This window comes from Neolamprologus brichardi, chromosome 2 (genome assembly GCF_056152115.1).
Source record: "Neolamprologus brichardi isolate AB-2024 chromosome 2, ASM5615211v1, whole genome shotgun sequence".
Classification (NCBI taxonomy): Eukaryota; Metazoa; Chordata; class Actinopteri; order Cichliformes; family Cichlidae; genus Neolamprologus; species Neolamprologus brichardi.
Window position 1 is genome coordinate 30091458 of NC_142105.1, and position 17751 is coordinate 30109208.

Genomic DNA, 17751 nt, shown 5'->3' on the forward strand with positions numbered 1-17751 from the left:
GGAGCTGTAATTAACAATGAGACCGAAGAGGAACAGAGAGAAATGAAAGGCGCTAGATTGAAAGCTTAAAGAGATAAAGATTTTTTTTAAAGCGGGGGATCGACTGCCTTTGGAGTGATTTAATAAAATTCAGAGTAAGCCTTTAAAGTCTCTGCAATGAACAAGTCAAAGCCTGAAATCACACCTAGCCTAAAGCTGCATTTTGAAATCAGCATTTTCATGTTGCATAAATATTTAAAAGAGGTTTCACATTTTGGGAAATGGGCCTTTTAGCAGAAATCGATACCACTCCCATCTGGCTTGAAAATACTGAAGTGGTTGATCACCGCTTTTCTAATCTAAACTGCATTTCCCTTTTAGTATTTTTGATACTGCTGTATGCAGGGCTTCTTGACTTTACCACATTTTCACAGGTTTTTAGGAATAATTGATTGAAGGCGTCAGAGCCCAGTGATGTTTCACTCTGTGGGAGTCACGGATGTAATACTGACATTTAACTCCTTGCATGCACTCACGTCTTTAGGCACACCTGTTCAGCTGTTTGTTAATGCAAATAGTTATTTAGTGAATCACATGGCAGAAACACAATGCATTTAATATGAAAGAATGAGGAAGAAAGGTGATTTAAGTGGCTTTGAACATGGCGTGGTTTTAGGGCTGGTCTGAGTATTTCAGAAACTTTGGATCTGCTGGGATTTTCTCCAAACAAACAACCACCTCCAGAGTTTACACAGAATGATCTTAAAAAGAGAAAATATCCAATGAGCAGTAGCTCTGTGGGTGAGAACACCTTGTTGATGTCAGAAGAATATAGCCATAATCCTTCGAGCTGACAGAAAGGCAACAAAAACCCAAATAACTACTCATTACAACCCAGGTATGCAAGGGAGCATCTATAAACAGAGAAAAATTAGACTATGAATAAAATGAGTTCAAAAAACTTGGACAATGGAAGACGGAGAAAAACGTTTGCTCTGATAGGTCTCATTTCTGCTGCAACCTTTGGATGAAAGGGTCAGAATTAGTTGGAGACGATGTGAAAGCATGGATCCACCCTGCTGTGTATCAACAGTTTAGGCTGCTGCTGGGGGTGTAATGGTGTTGAGGGTATTCTATTGGCACACTTTGGGCACTTTGAATGTTATGTAGACATTACAGCATACCTGAGTATTGTTTCTGACCATGTCCATCTGTTTACAGCCCATCTTCTGATGGCTGCTTCCAGAGGGATCACAAACTGTTTTCTTGACAACTTCTCTGTACTCAAATTCCCTCCCCGGTCACCAGATCTCAATCCAACACAGCACTTTTGGGATGTCCTGGAACAGGATTCATGTTATGGATGTGCAACTGACAAATCAGCAGCAACTGTGTGATGCTGTCACGTCAACATGGACCAAAATCTCTGAATAAGGTTTCCAGCACCTTGTTGAATCTTTGCCCTGAAGAATTAAAGCAGCTCTGCAGACAAAAGGTGGTCTAGCATGGTACTAACACCGTGTATCTAACAAAGTGGCAGGTGTACACTATAAACATGTATAATTTGGCTATTTTACACATATTAAGCAAAGGTAATGTAAAGATTTAGTTCCTCAAATGCCGAGCTACTCCTCTGGAGCGGTTTAGTTGCGGGGAGAGGGTGGTGAATTTTTGTGGAGAAAATAATTGCAAAATGTGCAGCTATGTGTGTGTGCCTCTTCTGGAGGGAGGAAGATGGTTTTTACCTACATAATAATACACTGCATTCACTCTGGTGGCATCCCGCCCCACCATCACCACCACCACCACCATCCCTCCCTCCCTTCCAGCCTCCTTCTCTCTCTGTCTCAGTCTCAGAGTTTCTCACAGAGGATCTGCAGAATAATGGAGTCACATCCTGCAGCAGGTCTCTGTGTCTTCAGCAGAGCTTTCAGCCCAGCGTTCACCAGGCTGGAGCTCATTTAATTTGGGATCTGCAGGTCACTGTAAAGTTTCCTCTCTTTTTTTTTTAACTCACAGCACAAGGAGTTCTTTCTTATGTTTTCTGCGTCATGTCTTTTTACGTCGTTTGACTTTTTCCGTGTTTAGATGTTTATATGAGGGGTTTAACAGGCCCACCGTGTTTTTTCCAACATAAATCAATTTTTTTCTACGTTTCAGTACAGCCCGCTCACTGTTTACCTATAACGGGGAATGGGAGGACCTCACTAGGTTTTTCAAGTTGTAGCTAGATTCTCTGGAAGCGGATATGGGACAGTCTTTTGCTCCACACATGGGTGTTTCGGGGGTGAAGGCACGGGAGCTGTGTTGCTTTCGGTAAACTGCGCCGCTCAGGTTGTTGTTTGAAGGATTTGCGACATGGGCTGAGCTCTTGTGACGACTCTGTTCTCCTGAAAGCTGTTCGCGTATCCGAGGATGGACGGCGGAAAACGGAGATAACGTTTTAACTTTCCGGACAGACTGTCGTTAAAAAAACGCCACCTTTACACGAAGAGAGCGCGCGCACGGCGGCAAGGGACACCAGAGCTCTCCGAGCGCACCAGACTGGACCTGAAGAGTCACGAGAAATTTCCAATCACTTCATTTTTACATTTTTACAGTGTTTTGTTGCAGTTTTATATTTTTCTTTTTAAATTAAAACAGACGTTTTTTTCTTAGATGCAGTAAGTTAAATGTAGATTTTAAAGAATAAATAATGCGTCCTTGTGTGTTTGGTGCTTGGCGCATCTATGAAAATGTTATAAAACTACAAAATCAGAAGTGTGAAGTCAGCAGTTTTCCTTTTTTACATGACGCGGTTTTGACCAAACTAACACATTAGAGCTGGATTTTTCAAAATAGTTTATTGATCTAAGTTAGGAAGGCTCGGTTTTCACCCTCAGTCTCGCAGTTTAAATCATTTTACGCACACGTTTCTGCGCGCTTGGCTTGGAGACGCAGCTTGTTGGTCAGAGCCCACTGCGCTGAATTATCTCCGTCCTCGCACCTCCCCGGACAATGTGGCTTCCCCGCCTCGCGCTGCTGCTGCTGCTCCGGTTCTCCGGTGTATTCCTGGTGGAGGGCTTCAACACCTGCCAGTCCATCAACCTGGACGCGCAGAAGTCTCGACGCATCGAGGCGGTGCGCGGTCAGATCCTCAGCAAGCTCCGCATCCGCAGCCCTCCGGATGACGACGACGACGAGCCACAACCGAGCTCGGTGCCCCCGGAGGTCATGCTGCTGTACAACAGCACGCGGGAGCTGCTGAAGGAGCGCGCGCGCCAGGCCGAGTCCGCGTGCGAGCGCGAAAGCAGTGAGGAGGACTACTACGCCAAAGAGGTGCAGAGGATCGACATGCTGCCCCCCCGCACCGACATAAGTGAGTCCTGAGTCCTGACAGGGGTTCTCAATGTGTGGCTCGCGGTCACCAGTGGTCACTTTAGAAGAATTAAAGTATGTACTAGTTTGAAACGTCTGAATATCCAATCCCATCCGGGTAAAACAAACACAGAGGCCTCTATTCACTGTTGTTGAGCATTAATTATGTAATTGAATCTCAGTGAATTACAGTGAAAAAGTGACAATGTTGCCATGTTTTATTTTCATTTTTTAAACTCTTAAACAGCAAATCAGGTGCGTGTTTTCCCCTCATGAGAGATTTATTTGAACCTCCTCAGGTCCTGCATCCTGAACAGACTGAACAGCCCCTCCACCCATATCATAGCAGCAGTGACTGATAATTATCTAAGTTAAAAAACAAAACGATTTTCTGACTGCTGATGGATTAGTAGTTCTTGAATATTGTATCTGATTTTGTGAGTCTGTCTTTGATTAACCTGTTTGGTTTAATAGTTCAGTCTCCTAACTAAGCTTTATAAACTACCTGCTTTGATCAACTTTAACTACATATATAGCAGGTTCTCTGTGCACCATTTATTATCAGTTGATATAAATATTTGTAACAAATTCTAACACAAAAAGAGCTGAAAGCAGCAAGTGTGACATTTTTAATTAATTTATATCTTTTGCCAACTACTGTAACTTATAGTAGTGTGCAAAAGTCCTGAGCCACCCTTCGGTTCCTTATATTTTACTTGGGGGGGGGAGTATTTATTTTTATGTGCTTGAAAATCAATATTTGGTATAACTACTTTATTCTTAACTCTTTTCGTCAATCTTTCTTTTTATTTCTTTAAGCAGTCTTCAGGTAAGCTTCTCAGGGAAAGACATTTGAAGATCTTGTTTGGATGTTGGCTGTCTTTTGCTCTGTTGTCTGTTGGGATGATCCCACGCTGCTTTAATTATGGTCTGATGGTCTGAGGTCTGATCTGGATCCATCACTCCATGAGACCTGTTGCCACTGAATTTCAGTCCAGTTCGTTCATAATTTTGTACAACTCAGCCTTTTTTCCATGTTTCCCTTCCTTTAAATGACTTCCTGACAGCCACCCTTCCACTGAGACTATTTCTAATCAGTCTACAGTGAACAGCAGATGGATCAGCTGAAGGTCCAGGTCCGTCTCTCAGGTCCTACGTCAGGCTGGATTTTTTCCTGTCCTGCAGACGGATTGTAGACCTGCTGTCTTTTCTCTTCCACTTGTCCAATTTCCTCAGTTTTTCAAGGACACGCTGCACAGCTTGCTGAGATAGGCCAACTAATAGCTCTTTGGAAAAGCATCTTGTTGTTGCCAAAATGCTATTTTATGCCTGTTTAACTGTGTTATGTTTTATAAATTTAAACGATGTATTTTTTTGTCAGGCTGGTAGTAACAAAGTGCCTAAAGATACCATTTAAGATACCATTCGCTAAGTCCTCTGTTATGTGTAGACACAGCACTGGTTCATCCCTTGACTAAAGTCCCTTTTTTACACTAGAATGATTCATAGGCCAGTGTTAAATGGCTCAACATATTAAAAAAAACATTTCTCTGAAAACAGTCAGGCACAAGGACTGGAAATGAAAAAAAAAGTGTCCAAAAAAGACCTCCAGAAAAGACCACTGTAAAAAAAATACATAAAGTCTGGCTCCTTGGAAGTAAAGAAATGAGGGGTGGATCAACACATTTGTAAAGTACATTTAAGACATTTTGTGTAATTATGATTGTTTTTTTTTAAATGTGTCTGTTTAACGGTTTATTGGCATTCACACCTGCATTTATATTTCTTGATAAATACAACAGAATAACTACACTGTAGTCTGCTGTAAACAACATGCTTAATAGGGGGACCTAAAAGGAGAAGTGTTAGTAGAAGTAGTCAGTAAGAAGTTTCTGGCTGTTTTAAATCATAGCTACTTCTGTGAGACACTGTACTACTGCACATCCCATCTTCTAAAAACTAAAAACTAAAAACTACCCCAGATGTGCCCCTCAGTAATGCACTCTGCTTTCCTGCCCCATCAGAGCACTTTCATGGAGTCGATCCACCAGCTGTGGAAAAAAAACTCGGTGTGTTGATGGATCTTATTTGGAAGATTTGAAGATTAATGGTGCTGCTGATATTACACGGTGCATACTTGTATAACTGTCTAGGTGTTTGGGGATGTTTCACACAAGAAACCCATGAGCACAACAATCAGCCATATATTAAACATAAGCCCGACACATTTAGCCTCTTTACCAAAACCTATAATTACGTCCGAGACAATCAGTCCCACAGTGCAGTTTTAACCCATAGTATAAATACAGCATTGTGTGAAGGCACGAGATGTTGTTGGCGCATTAGTCATCCACAGTGCTTTGTTTTGCTCCCTCAAGATGCGGTGCAGCCAACAGCACCCAGCCCCCACTACAGAGTCGTCCACTTTGACGTCAGCGGAGTCGACCTGACTAACAGCACTCTGGTCAAGGCTGAGTTCAGGATCTTCAGAGCCCCCAACCCACAGGCCCGGGCCTTGGAGCAGAGAGTGGAGCTCTATCAGGTATATCCATTATTCTCAGTGAGTGACAGTCTGATTTGATCTTAAAGTCAGAAGATTGTTATTTATAATTCAACCCAACGCAGAAACATCTCTTATGTATCGATGAGATGGCGATCTAGCGCCTTCTGTGTGTTTGTTGTCTCAGCTGCTAAAGCCGGATGAAGACAGCACATCCACTCAGCGTTACATCGACTCGCGCACCGTTCAGCCAAAAGTCAAAGGAGCCTGGATCTCTATGGAGGTCACAGAGACTGTAAAGGACTGGTTGTCAGATCCAGGTGAGCTTCAGCGCCAGCGAGTCGTTACCAGCTTGCACTGCGATCCATACATCAGTGTTTGCACATCTCTTTCTCTTCTTCCCTCCCATAGAGAATAATCTTGGCCTGAAGCTGGGCGTCCACTGTCCCTGCTGCACCTTCGTCCCATCCACCAACAACATCGTTCCCAACAAGAGCGAGGAGCTGGAGGCCCTGTTTGCTGGTCTGTTGCAGTCTTTTATGATAGAAAGACTTTAGAATCATGCATGTGCACTGCAGATGCCGCTAAAAGCACTCTAGTCCAGGAACTGAGATTAAAGGGACCCAGTGATGATGATGATGCTCCTTATTCTGTCATATAAATTATTAAATAAAAGGTAGATGTGTCCATGTCCATGTGAGACTACATTTTAGGCTTCAGACTAATTTAAATGTTTCAGTTTTGCTACTTATGCCTCTGAGTGACATCAATGAGGCATGCTGTCCCTGATATGGTCCTCCGAGCCACACAGAAGCCCCACCCACCCGCTGTTCAACTGTTTCTGAGGGGCAGCGAATCAGAAGGAGGAGAAGAGCCAAAATGGCTTGTTTCATTTGTTTGCTTCATTTTGTTACTGATTATGTCCTTAAAATCAGCACAATCAACCTCTTTGCGCAGATGCTTGTTTTTAGATGGCTGTTTGGGATTCGTCGTTAGTTGTACTGCAGCTACGTGAGATTGTTTTTCGCAAGAACAACTAAGCAAGACAGCCAGCGTGCCAGCAAGACTTAAGAAACTTCAGTTGTGTCTTGGCGGTCTTTTGAGTTGCGAAATGCAAAGTTCACAGATTTGGAAGAGTTGAAGATTTATGAGCGCAGCAAAAAAAAAAAAAAGATAAAAAAAATCCAGCAGGTCACAAAAAAGTGAACATAAATAACAAAAATGATTTATGACTCACTCACACACTATCTTACAGGAATAATGGAAAAACTGTTCCTCCACACAGTGATACTACTGAATACCAGACTGTCTGTGTTGCTTCATTTAGGCCCCCAAATTATGGCACTTTCCTCAGGACTTACTCTCAACTGAGCCAAGTCAGGTTTTTGCACACGTGGGGGAAAAGAAATTCAACTTGTGATACTGATGTAAGACAAGCAGGGGCTTGTTTTGAGCGCTCTGGCTCCTGTAGCTCAGAAAGAGTGAAGCGAAAAAACGATCCATGAAGTCAGACAAAGAGTCAGACCATCGTTTCTGCTGTAGGAAACATCTGGTTTACATATTACTTCTGTCATATTTGTTCAATGACATTCAAAATGTGCACAAGAACATTACTTCTGCTGCCTTCTTAGAAAAACAGAGTCTTTAGAGGGTAAGAATCAAAGAGGTGACGGCGCCTTTCATGGACAGATTCAGTAGTTATTGCTGCGTATGAAAAAACACTTTTTCTGGCACTCACACTGGGGCTGGCTGACTAACTTTAAAAACATCATGCACACAATTTTCTGCCCTTTTAACAGTGCATTTACTTGGAATTTAAATATATTTGGATTGAAAAATATGCTTAAAAAAGTGTGAACTAAATGCTTTGGCCTGGCAGAAAGACAGCGTGGAGTTTTGGGAGGGGCAGCAGTCGCTGCTGCAAAATGCTGTCATTTCCCATGCTTAGAGTATTGCACAAACCATAGGAATTAAATCACATTAGCTTTGAAACAAAGCGACGTCCGCCCACAGACTCTGGTGGAAGACAGAAAGTTTTAGTTTTTCATCCTAAAAAAAAATAAAATTCCCTCTTCTGTAGGCGTGGATGATGAGCGGCTCCGTCAGATGAGGAAGCCTGGTCAGGTGAAAGGACAGGCAGACTTCAGCACCAAGACGCCGCACCTCATCCTCACCCTGCTGCCCAGCGACAGAGTGGATAACCCGGCCAGGAAGAACCGCAAGAAGAGGGCGGCCGCCATCGACACCTCAACCTGCTCCCGGTAGGCCGCCGACCAGCCGCTCGTGTGGTGGTTTAGTGCGACTGACTGACAGCGCTGACACTCCTCCAAGACTTGTAGTTTTGTAATTCTGAAATCTAGTTGTGGGGAGCACTCGGTTTCATTTTGTTTTTTTCCTCGTGACCCACTTTGCAGACAATTGCGCGGCAAAACTAACAGCGCTGACCCTGTGTTTAGACTGCAGGCCAGCGGGCATGCAGCGTTTTATTTAGACTACCTCACGCTGCAGGGGAAAACTCTGGCAGCCCTGCATAATTACCATGTGATGGTTGGTGCTTCGATGGTGACCTGTGGTAATTTTCCCATGACACTGAAGAGAAGGGTGGGAGCTGAACTACATATTGTGTGTGTGTGTGTGTGTGTCTCAGTGGCTCGGACCAGGGCTGCTGCCTGCGCTCGCTCTACATCGACTTCAGGCGTGACCTCAACTGGAAGTGGATCCACGAGCCAAAAGGTTACAAAGCCAACTTCTGTGCCGGCAACTGTCCTTACCTCTGGAGCGCCAACAACCACTACAACATGGTGAGCCTCAGGGGTCAAAAGGTCACCTGGCTACTAACCCAATCTGTTTAATCTTTGTTGTTCTTTCTTATAAATTTTGCCATAAAGACTTTTAATAATCAATAATTGTGGTTAGTTAACAGCTGACATTTGACATGTTTTGCTTTTGCTAAATAAAATGTCTTTATGTCCGTTAAATTATGGATAATAATTGGATAATAAGATCAGTATATGTGCAGGTAATCTCTGTGAACCAAAATATAGGGGATACTCCTAATATACAGCTATGGATGTAAGCACAAAGCCCCACCCACCTGCAGTTTAAAGCTTCTGTTTGCAAGGGACAGCCAATCAGAAGAAAGCTGGGTTAAAGTGGTGGTTCTCAAACTGTGGGACAGGCCACACCCGTGGGGCACAGAGCCACTGCAGGTGGGATTGTTATTTTCAACTCGCATTATTATTTATTGTTAATGATTAATAAAAAACAATGTGGGTGTATGGGGTGAAGTTAAAGAGGCGCATGCCAGGAAAAGTTTGAGAACCACTGGCTTAAAGGGAGAACAGCAAAAACAGCTGGGAGCGGCTGCACCGAGGCCCAGCATGAGGTAAATAAGGATTATTTTGAAGTGGGAATCATGCAAAGCTACACTAGTGCATAGTAGCTGGAATTAAACTTAATCTGTGCCCTTAATAGAGCAGAATTGGTAAAGGCAGTTTTTGGGCTTGTTACTAATTAGCCGAGTCCATGTGTGGATACCTCGATATTAGCAGCTTCCCATATCTCATGAGATCCTAGTTCAGACTAATAACTTAGATGACCTTCTCCAGTAGGACAAATGTGTTTTTTTTCAACATATATTTCTTTCCAATTTGGAGATTCATGACCTTTAGTGCTGAATATTTTGAATGGAAACAGTGACAGACTTCTCAGTGCTGAGACACGGCCAAATTATATAAACAGAAAACATCTGTGATTGTCAGAAAAATCTGAGCAGCTCCTCCTCAGCCCGTCTGCTAAAACACTCTGGTTTGGACCAAACTCCAATCAACGCTCGGCTTGACGTTAACGTACAGAAAGTCTGAAACGCAGGCGACATTTTCCCGTAAGTGAGCCCCGAGCGCACTGTTTGCGGCAGCTAAACACCACTGGTTAACCCCAGCATCATAAATGGGCTGACACCTCACAGAAGCCTGTTGAAAAGCACATAGGTTTATGCAACCCAGCTGGCCCGTCTCACTCAGCGAAGGGCTTGGCCTGTAGCCTCACTGACTCTCACCTTTCTTGTACTTCACTTTAATATAGATGTGTAGATTTTCACATTATGTTTGCAGCAATTACACATTTCTCTGCCGTCAAAATGTGGCTTTAGTTTAAGGCAGTTTGGCTGCTTTTGCTGTGCATGTATTTTGGAGAAACTGACAGGATGTACTTAAAGAAAGAAGTTGATTTGATTGCTATAGATTTACTTAGAGCTCCCCCACATAAAATGCACAGAAAGCTACATTTTAACGTCTGAATATGAAGATTTAAAGCTAAAAAACGGACCTGGTAGGAATTAAACTTGAAAAGTTGGATAAGTGAGGGAAATGTGGAGACTCTAGAAAACAACCATTAAAAGTTATTTTTAAACTGGAATAAAACAGGAAGTTATGAATTATCTTGACTTAGCTTTATACGTGCTGTTTATCTCAATTTTACCAGTAAACGGAATCAGTCAACCTTTTGTTATGTTTAGCTAAACTAAGCAGATGCTGATATCAGGAGTTCCATAGAACCTCTCATCTAACTCTAAATAAGCCAATTTCCCAAAATGTCAAACTAACATTTCAGATTTGCCAACACATTTTTAAAAAGTACCAAAATAATCATGCAAAATGACCACAGACTGTATTTAAAAGATAGAGGTAGCCACTGGGACATTTAAAGCTTTGGCTTTAGCATTATAGCCACCACAATCTTTAACCCGAGTGTTAGTCGCTTATGCCAGCAAACATCATTTAAGTGCATTCAAAGACTGTATGGGTGCACTCAGACACAGATACTAGAGAGATGCTAATTAACGCTAAAAAATAACAGTGTTGTAGAATTTTACTCCCTAAAACTGGAGCACAAACTTATTACTCTTATTAGACTCATATTATTTGTCAGTTACTTGCATTAAAAATGCTCCAAAAGGCACCAACACCTCAAACACCAACTCAAGTTAGCAGAGGTAAGGCCAAGTAGGCACTAACTGGTCACTCAGACCTGTAACTGCAATCCTTAATACAATGAAACAGGTCAGTTATGAAAAAAAAAATCATGTCCGCGCAGATGTTACAAAAGGTAAATTATTTAAAGAGACCTAAACAGCTTTTTAAGCATGAGAGTCTGTGGGGATTGGCTCGTTTGTGGCCATAAGATGGACTGCCGTTTCTGGCACTTACCACATTGGCTTCATTTTTCAGCCCTGCTTAAACTTGGGCTGAACTTCACACTTTTCAGCATGTTCATTCATCACTCACAGCGCTAAACTTTGGATAAATCGCTCTAACATCTGCTCATTTCTGTTCCCGGGTCAGATTCTGCCCCTCTACAACAAGCTGAACCCCGAGGCCTCCGCCACACCCTGCTGCGTTCCTCAGGACCTGGAGCCCCTCACTATCATGTACTTCATAGGCCGCACACCGCGTGTTGAGCAGCTCTCCAACATGGTTGTGAAATCCTGCAAGTGCCGCTGAGGGAGGCAGACGGACTGATTTCAGGACCAAAGCTACAAACTGCTTCTCTCAGGGGGGGACACACTGATCCTCTGTTCATTAAGCTTCGCACCTCAGACTCATGAGATGTTATTTTTTTAATGCTACATGACTCCAGTATCAGGATTTTGCTTCCAAACTTCTGCTCTTCACGCTCTGGAACTTTCTGTTTGACTGGAACACTGTAAATACTCAGCTCTATTAAACCCGTACTTGGATATTAAAATGAAACGGGGGTTGCTGTGCGCCTGCTGCATGAAAAGGATTCTTTTTATCAGGAGTTTGATTCCCCCTCTGTCGTTCTCCTGCGGCCGTGGGCAGCGGGGGCAAAGCTGACGTGTTTGCTTTAGGTTTGAAGGTGTTGATGAGAGGGAGGCGGTGTGGAAAGGTTTGCAGGCTGACTGAGATCTTTAGGCGAAGGAGGGAACAGATAGAAAAGAGAGAGAGAAGCTGTGTCCAGGCAGAGGCCCCCGCCAGCTCTCTGCGGTCCCGGGTTGAAATCTGCCTGCCGTAAACAGGATGTGAAAGATTTCCAGACACCGACCCGACCACTCACGGAACGCCAGATTTAAACGCTCCCCTCATCTCCGCTGTTGCGCTCTCTCTCTCTCTGGTGCTCAAAGTACTGGGATTTGTGGTGGGAGGAGAGAGGGAGAAAAGAGAGGCTTTGAAAATGAGACGTGGGATGATAGGGCTGTATTTGGAAAAGTTTTGGAAGTTTGGAAGGTGGTATTTTGCAGCCTTAGCAAATTTGTAACTATTCGGGTCTGGCTCAAACATTTCATAATCGCACTCTCATGCTCCTCTGCTGAATGTGCCTTCATTATCTTTATGTAAAAAGCTGTTGACTCATTGCTGAGGTTGTATTTTGTCATACCTATGTTTATCATCGTCTCTCACTCACTCTCTACAGCCGAGTATTCACATTGACCACTTTTGATAGAATGTCTAAAAGCTGAAAATAAAATTAAAAAAAAAAACATCCCCAGGGCTCATTTTAAATATAGACTCTCTGGTATGCCGGTGGTTTGTGTGTGAGAGCGAGACAGACAGCGACTGGGCGCATGTGTGTGTGTGTGCACGTCTGCACTGTGTGTGTGTGAATGTAGCTAGTGAGGTCATGCGTGATAGCACAGAAGTCATTCCTGAGGTTTTATCGTGAATTTTATTGTGATTGTGTCTGAAAACAACAACAAAAAAAGCTCCATCTGCAGCAGATGTTCTCTCTGTGACTTTGCTTAAATGTATGCATGCATGTGTTTTGAAAACCTGCTTGACTGTAAAGTTTTAGCTGAATCGGAAGCAGTCCAGTCCCAGTAGGTACGAGGCTGTGACAACATCAGTTATAGAAGTATTAAGCGGGCCAGTGGTTTTTATACTCTCACTGGTGTTACGCCACAGGAAATATCGCCTGCAATAAAATCGTGTAACTGGATACTTCAAACAATATTCTGGTCAACACTTTGAGGATGTGCTGTTGTAAAAAAGAAAGAAAGAAAAAAAGTGTACATGACAGCTTATAGATATCTGAATGTTTCACTTCAGGTGGATTAAATGAAACTTTTCTCTCCCCAGGTTGGCGTAAGTGCTTTTTCTTCAACGAATCCATTTATTTACTTCAAAGTTTACACATTGTGCTCATTCACAGCTTTACACTTTTACTAGAGTAGCTTTGCATAAGTCTCAGTTAAAAATAATCCTTATTTATCTGACACTGGGTCGAACTTTATTTTGCATGAAGCAGCTGTCTTCTGATTGACTGTAAACAGGAAAGGGGTGGGGCTTCTGTGCCTACAGCAGTGAAATGTCCCTTCTATCACAGTGACATCACGCAGAGTCAAAATGAGAACAAAAAAATCTGGAACTTGGTTTTTAGTGCAGTGTGAAGCTGGGCTTTTGGCTCACAGGGATTACTTGCACATAGATATATGGACAGAAGCACTGAGCCACCGACACATTACACCTACACGAGCTGCTCGGCCGTGGAAATCAATGCCAAGAAACTTCCGGTGCACAATTTTTTGTGCCAGTGATAATGTCAGAGGAGGTTTGGAGCTCTGCAGTTATTGAGTCAGCAAAACGTTGGTGGTTCAGCATTTGCTGACCCGGTCTGGATCTTTGCGTGGTCTGTAACTTCATAGCTGAACGGCTGTGGTTTCGAAACGTTTCCAGTTCGCAGTAACGCCGCTTACGGTTGATCATGGAAAATGCTGGAGGGAAGAAATTTCACAAACTTGACTCGTTTTAGAGGTGGCATCCAATTACAGCACCGTGCTGGAATTCAGTGACCTCTTTAGAGCGACCCATTTTTTCCTGAATGTTAATAAAGGCAGACTGCGTATCTATGTGCTGGAGTTTGTACACGTAAACTCAAAGATTAAGAGGTGTGGCCCACTATTTTTATTCATATAGTCTACTCTGACCTCACTGTTTTAAACTCTGGATGTGAGCATCCAGCACTTTAACAGTGTAAATGACAAATAATAAGGAGATATAAGGAGTATAAGCATAACAGGTCCCCTTAAATTTTCTTAAAACAGCAAAGTGAGCTGTTTTCAGAATCTTTTGAGTGAACTGTAAGAATTAGAGGTGGGTGGATCGATACCAACACTGGTTTTTGGTGATTGTAACGATACTTTGCTTCTTTCAAGTTTAGTATGTAGCCCACTGAACTGTGTTAATTATTTCTTTGGAAAAAATAAACCTCAAGCATGCACTATGGAAAATGTCCGAACCTTTTTGTGAGACAGAAAAATTTACATCCCAGGTCTCCAAAGACCCAGTTTCAAAACACATGAAAAGCTGGTGTGTTGTGTTAACTAATTATTGTGGAAAGTAACAATCACAGTGATATAGCGCTGATTAAAATGTGTTCAGAATTTGCGATTGAGAATTCATCTCATAAGTCATGGCACACTACACTCCCCCAATAAACTGCCTGAATAACTTAAAATTATTGGTACTGATATCTGCAATTCTGGCCCTGTATTTATTTGGTATTGGACTGATACCAAATTTTGTAATGTGGCACAGGACTACTGTGAATGAGGGGAAGTGTGAATGTTGAATGTTTTTGTTGAAACATCCAAGCAAGTATATACATGTTAAATGTCAAGATATATATGTTTAAACAGCATCAATTAACACACAACGTCAGGCTTTTTATTTCTATATGATAATTCTTTATAATTAAACAATAAGAACAAGTATTCTGATGTCCTGTAATCATTTTGAAGTTATAATTAACTTTTTGTACAAAGTATCAGATCAGTATCGTCGATGCCCCAATGAAGTTCACTTGGTATCGGTTTGGAAAGGAAATCAATGGAGTATGAATGTGACCGTTTTGTATAACGTGAAATCTACTTTAAATTCCCAGAAATATTACCAGACATGACTTATAACCCTGCTCTGACCACAAGGTCAACACTCAGCAGAAGAATAACTGAGACATTTTAACCCTAAACCCCTTGTTTCTTGTTCCTGAACCGAACGGTTTCTGTCATATTTCAGGCCGTTTCCAGAACAAAACGACTAGGTGTGCATCAAAAGTTAGTGAAAACCCAGAGCCTGTTCTAATGGTTGCCAAACCTCATCTTTATTGATATATAGTGAGGTATATTTGTACGCCTCATTAAGAGTACAGAGGAGGTCGTCAGGTGTCATCTTCGTGACATTTGGGTGGGAGCGATAACCCTCTAAAGCCTGACCTGTGAAATAATTGCCAGAAAATTCTAATTTTTTTTAACTGTCTGATTAAAAATTAAATATTAATTTACATATATATCATTTGTATCATATTTGCTACTTTTTGTGTAATTAAAGATTTACTGTGCTATTTAATTTGTTTCTGTTCAGGGGGGAATAACACTGATGATACAGACATCTGAAAAACTTACTAAATCTCATCAAATATGACATACTTGGTGTTATAGGGTTAAAAGTAAGAGGATCAATGCCACAATGAAAAAGACCCTAAAAAATGGTGAAGGTGAAGAATTCAATCAAGAGTTTCCTAATAATTAATTGCCCAGCAGCAGTCCTTGTAATGATTTGCTAATTTGCTCTCTTCACAGTATAATAATAATAATAATAATAACTTTATTTATAAAGCGCTTTCAAACAAAGTGCTGTACAACTATTTGAAACTAAAAAGATAAAAAATAAAAATAAAATAAAAATAAAAGCGATACATAGCAATACAGGTAAAAGACACAATACAAGTTAAAAACAGTAAAAATTTAGAAACTAAAAGCCATAGAATTAAGACTTGTAAGATAAGGTGAACAAATGTGTCTTCAGCTTAGTTTTAAAAACCTCCACAGAGCAGCCTGCCTAACATCTTGAGGGAGGTTGTTCCACAGAAACGGGGCACGAAAAGAAAAAGCACACTCTCCAATTGTCTTTTTTCTGGCTCTAGGAACCTTTAGAAGGCCAGAGTCCTGAGATCGGAGAGCACGGGATGGAACGTAAAGATGTAAAAGGTCAGAGAGGTATGAAGGTGCCAGTCCATTTAAAGCCTTGTAGGTGAGCAGCAGGACCTTAAAATCTGCTCGAACCTGACAAGGTAGCCAATGCAGAGATCTCAGAACAGGGCTAATGTGCTCAAATTTCCCAGTTCTTGTTAAAATGCGAGCAGCTGCATTTTGCACCATCTGTAGACCGCTAAAACTTTTCTTTGGTAGACCAGAAAGAAGAGCATTACAATAATCAATACGTGAGGACACAAATGCATGGACAAGAACCTCTGCAGTGTCGCTTGACAAAACTTGCCTGATTCTGGCTGATGTTCCTCAAATGATAAAAGGCGGTCTTTGTTATCTCTTTTACATGAGTATAAAGAAAAATAAAATGAAATCATTCTTATTAGAATTTATTAGAATATGTTTTTGAGCAAAAATGAATTAAAAAGTCTGTTTTTCTCATTTTCTTTTTTTTTGTATGTGTTTAAATGTTAGGCATTAATAGCATTGACAGCACTAATGCTTTTTCCTTTAATCTGTGCATTCATCCACGTGTTTATTAGCCTACATATAGGCTATATTTATCATTTGTGTCATTACTCACACACATAACTCTCTGGCTCAGTAGGCTGTTTATTTATCTAGAGGCTGGCACTCGGTTATTTTTTTAAATCTGATTAAACAAACTGAAGTCGGCTTTTTTATTTACACTTTATAAATATAGATATATAGTGTAAGAAATAAATTATCGCACAGTCAAACGGCCCTTGATTCATCCAGTTTCTCAAAAGCGAGCATCTAAAACCCAAATCTGCCTGCGTGGCTGGATGCTGCTGCACGGAGACGATGTTTTTGGTGAACTGGTCCTTTAATGTCCTTTAATGCAGTGTGGTTTAACTCCCAGCTGTGAAAGTAGCTTAAAGAGATACAAACTGTTCTAGAGACATTACAATAAAATTGTTTTTCTGAGCAGCAGTGAGAAACAGCTTCACTCTTTGTGTGTGTGTTGGGGTGTCAGTCCTCGAGCTGTGGTGAGCCTCCCTCCCCCCTGAGTAAACTAGCCCCAGCATCTGTTAGTCTTTTCCACTTAACTACCCCTTGCTAAATCCAACCTGTACTTATCCCACGGTAGAGCGCCTTGCTCCGTCTCACATTGAGTCCCTCTGTCCTTGAGAAGGACGTCTGTTGTGGATGTCGACCCCTGCCCACACACACACAGACACACCCACACACCCTGCCTTTGACGTATAGAGAAAGACTGAATGCAGCACACCCCTACATTCATATATTTTGCTATTTTTGCCTCCATGCAGCAAAATATGCCATGATTAATGGTTCTGGCTCTGGAAACGCTCGCTCACCCTCCCCGTGCTGACCAAAAAGTAAGAGAGCCTGTTAAAAAAGTAATTCATTCACACAAGCACCTTATGGTCTGAGCTCGCATGACAGGTCTGGACGAGACTTTAGATTGAAGTCATTCCTATTTATTCCTGCCAGTTCAATTAAAACGCAGCTCTCGGGGCAACAGGGCACCATAAACACAAAATATAGAGTTATACAAGCAGCAGAGCGGCAACGAGACACAAGAGTAAACAGAAGATACCGATCTGTGGCCTCGGCGTTATTGAAGCCATATTCGTCGAGCAGTCAAACTTGGAGAGCAGAGCTGTACTTGAGGCCCTGCTGGGACAAAACAGCTGGAAGGCCAAACCCACAAAGGCCTGGATGTTCTGGTTTTTAACAGACGAGGGCGTCGTTTCTGTGCTTTCTTTCAATAACTGCACAGCAGGGTGGCTCAGTTTGACTTTCAGTCTGTCTGGTGTTGACTGTGGGAGCAGAAAAGATTTAGGAGCTATTTTTTCCCCTTGTAAGTAATCACTAAATCTACAGCTTTCACAACACTTTATCACCCTTGGATTAAAACAAATCCTCA

General features: G+C 42.0%; 1 protein-coding gene across 1 annotated transcript; it reads left to right on the forward strand.

Moving 5' to 3' along the window:
* The first annotated feature begins 1862 nt into the window (after positions 1-1862).
* On the forward strand, positions 1863-13274 carry tgfb5 (transforming growth factor, beta 5). The gene is made up of 7 exons (XM_006781301.3): positions 1863-3337; positions 5715-5878; positions 6024-6156; positions 6248-6358; positions 7917-8097; positions 8484-8637; positions 11179-13274. Exons 1-7 carry the CDS (start codon positions 2977-2979, stop codon positions 11335-11337), a joined length of 1263 nt encoding a protein of 420 aa, XP_006781364.2. The 5' UTR covers positions 1863-2976; the 3' UTR covers positions 11338-13274.
* The last annotated feature ends 4477 nt before the right edge of the window (positions 13275-17751 follow it).

What these genes read in the sequence shown, in the direction of transcription:
- tgfb5 (XM_006781301.3), top strand. Translation starts at nt 2,977, where the DNA reads ATGTGGCTTCCCCGCCTCGCGCTGCTGCTGCTGCTCCGGTTCTCCGGT. An exon ending in AGAGAGTGGAGCTCTATCAG is followed by an intron (nt 5,879 to 6,023) that starts GTATATCCATTA and finishes TTGTTGTCTCAG; the next exon opens with CTGCTAAAGCCGGATGAAGA. An exon ending in GCTGGAGGCCCTGTTTGCTG is followed by an intron (nt 6,359 to 7,916) that starts GTCTGTTGCAGT and finishes CCTCTTCTGTAG; the next exon opens with GCGTGGATGATGAGCGGCTC.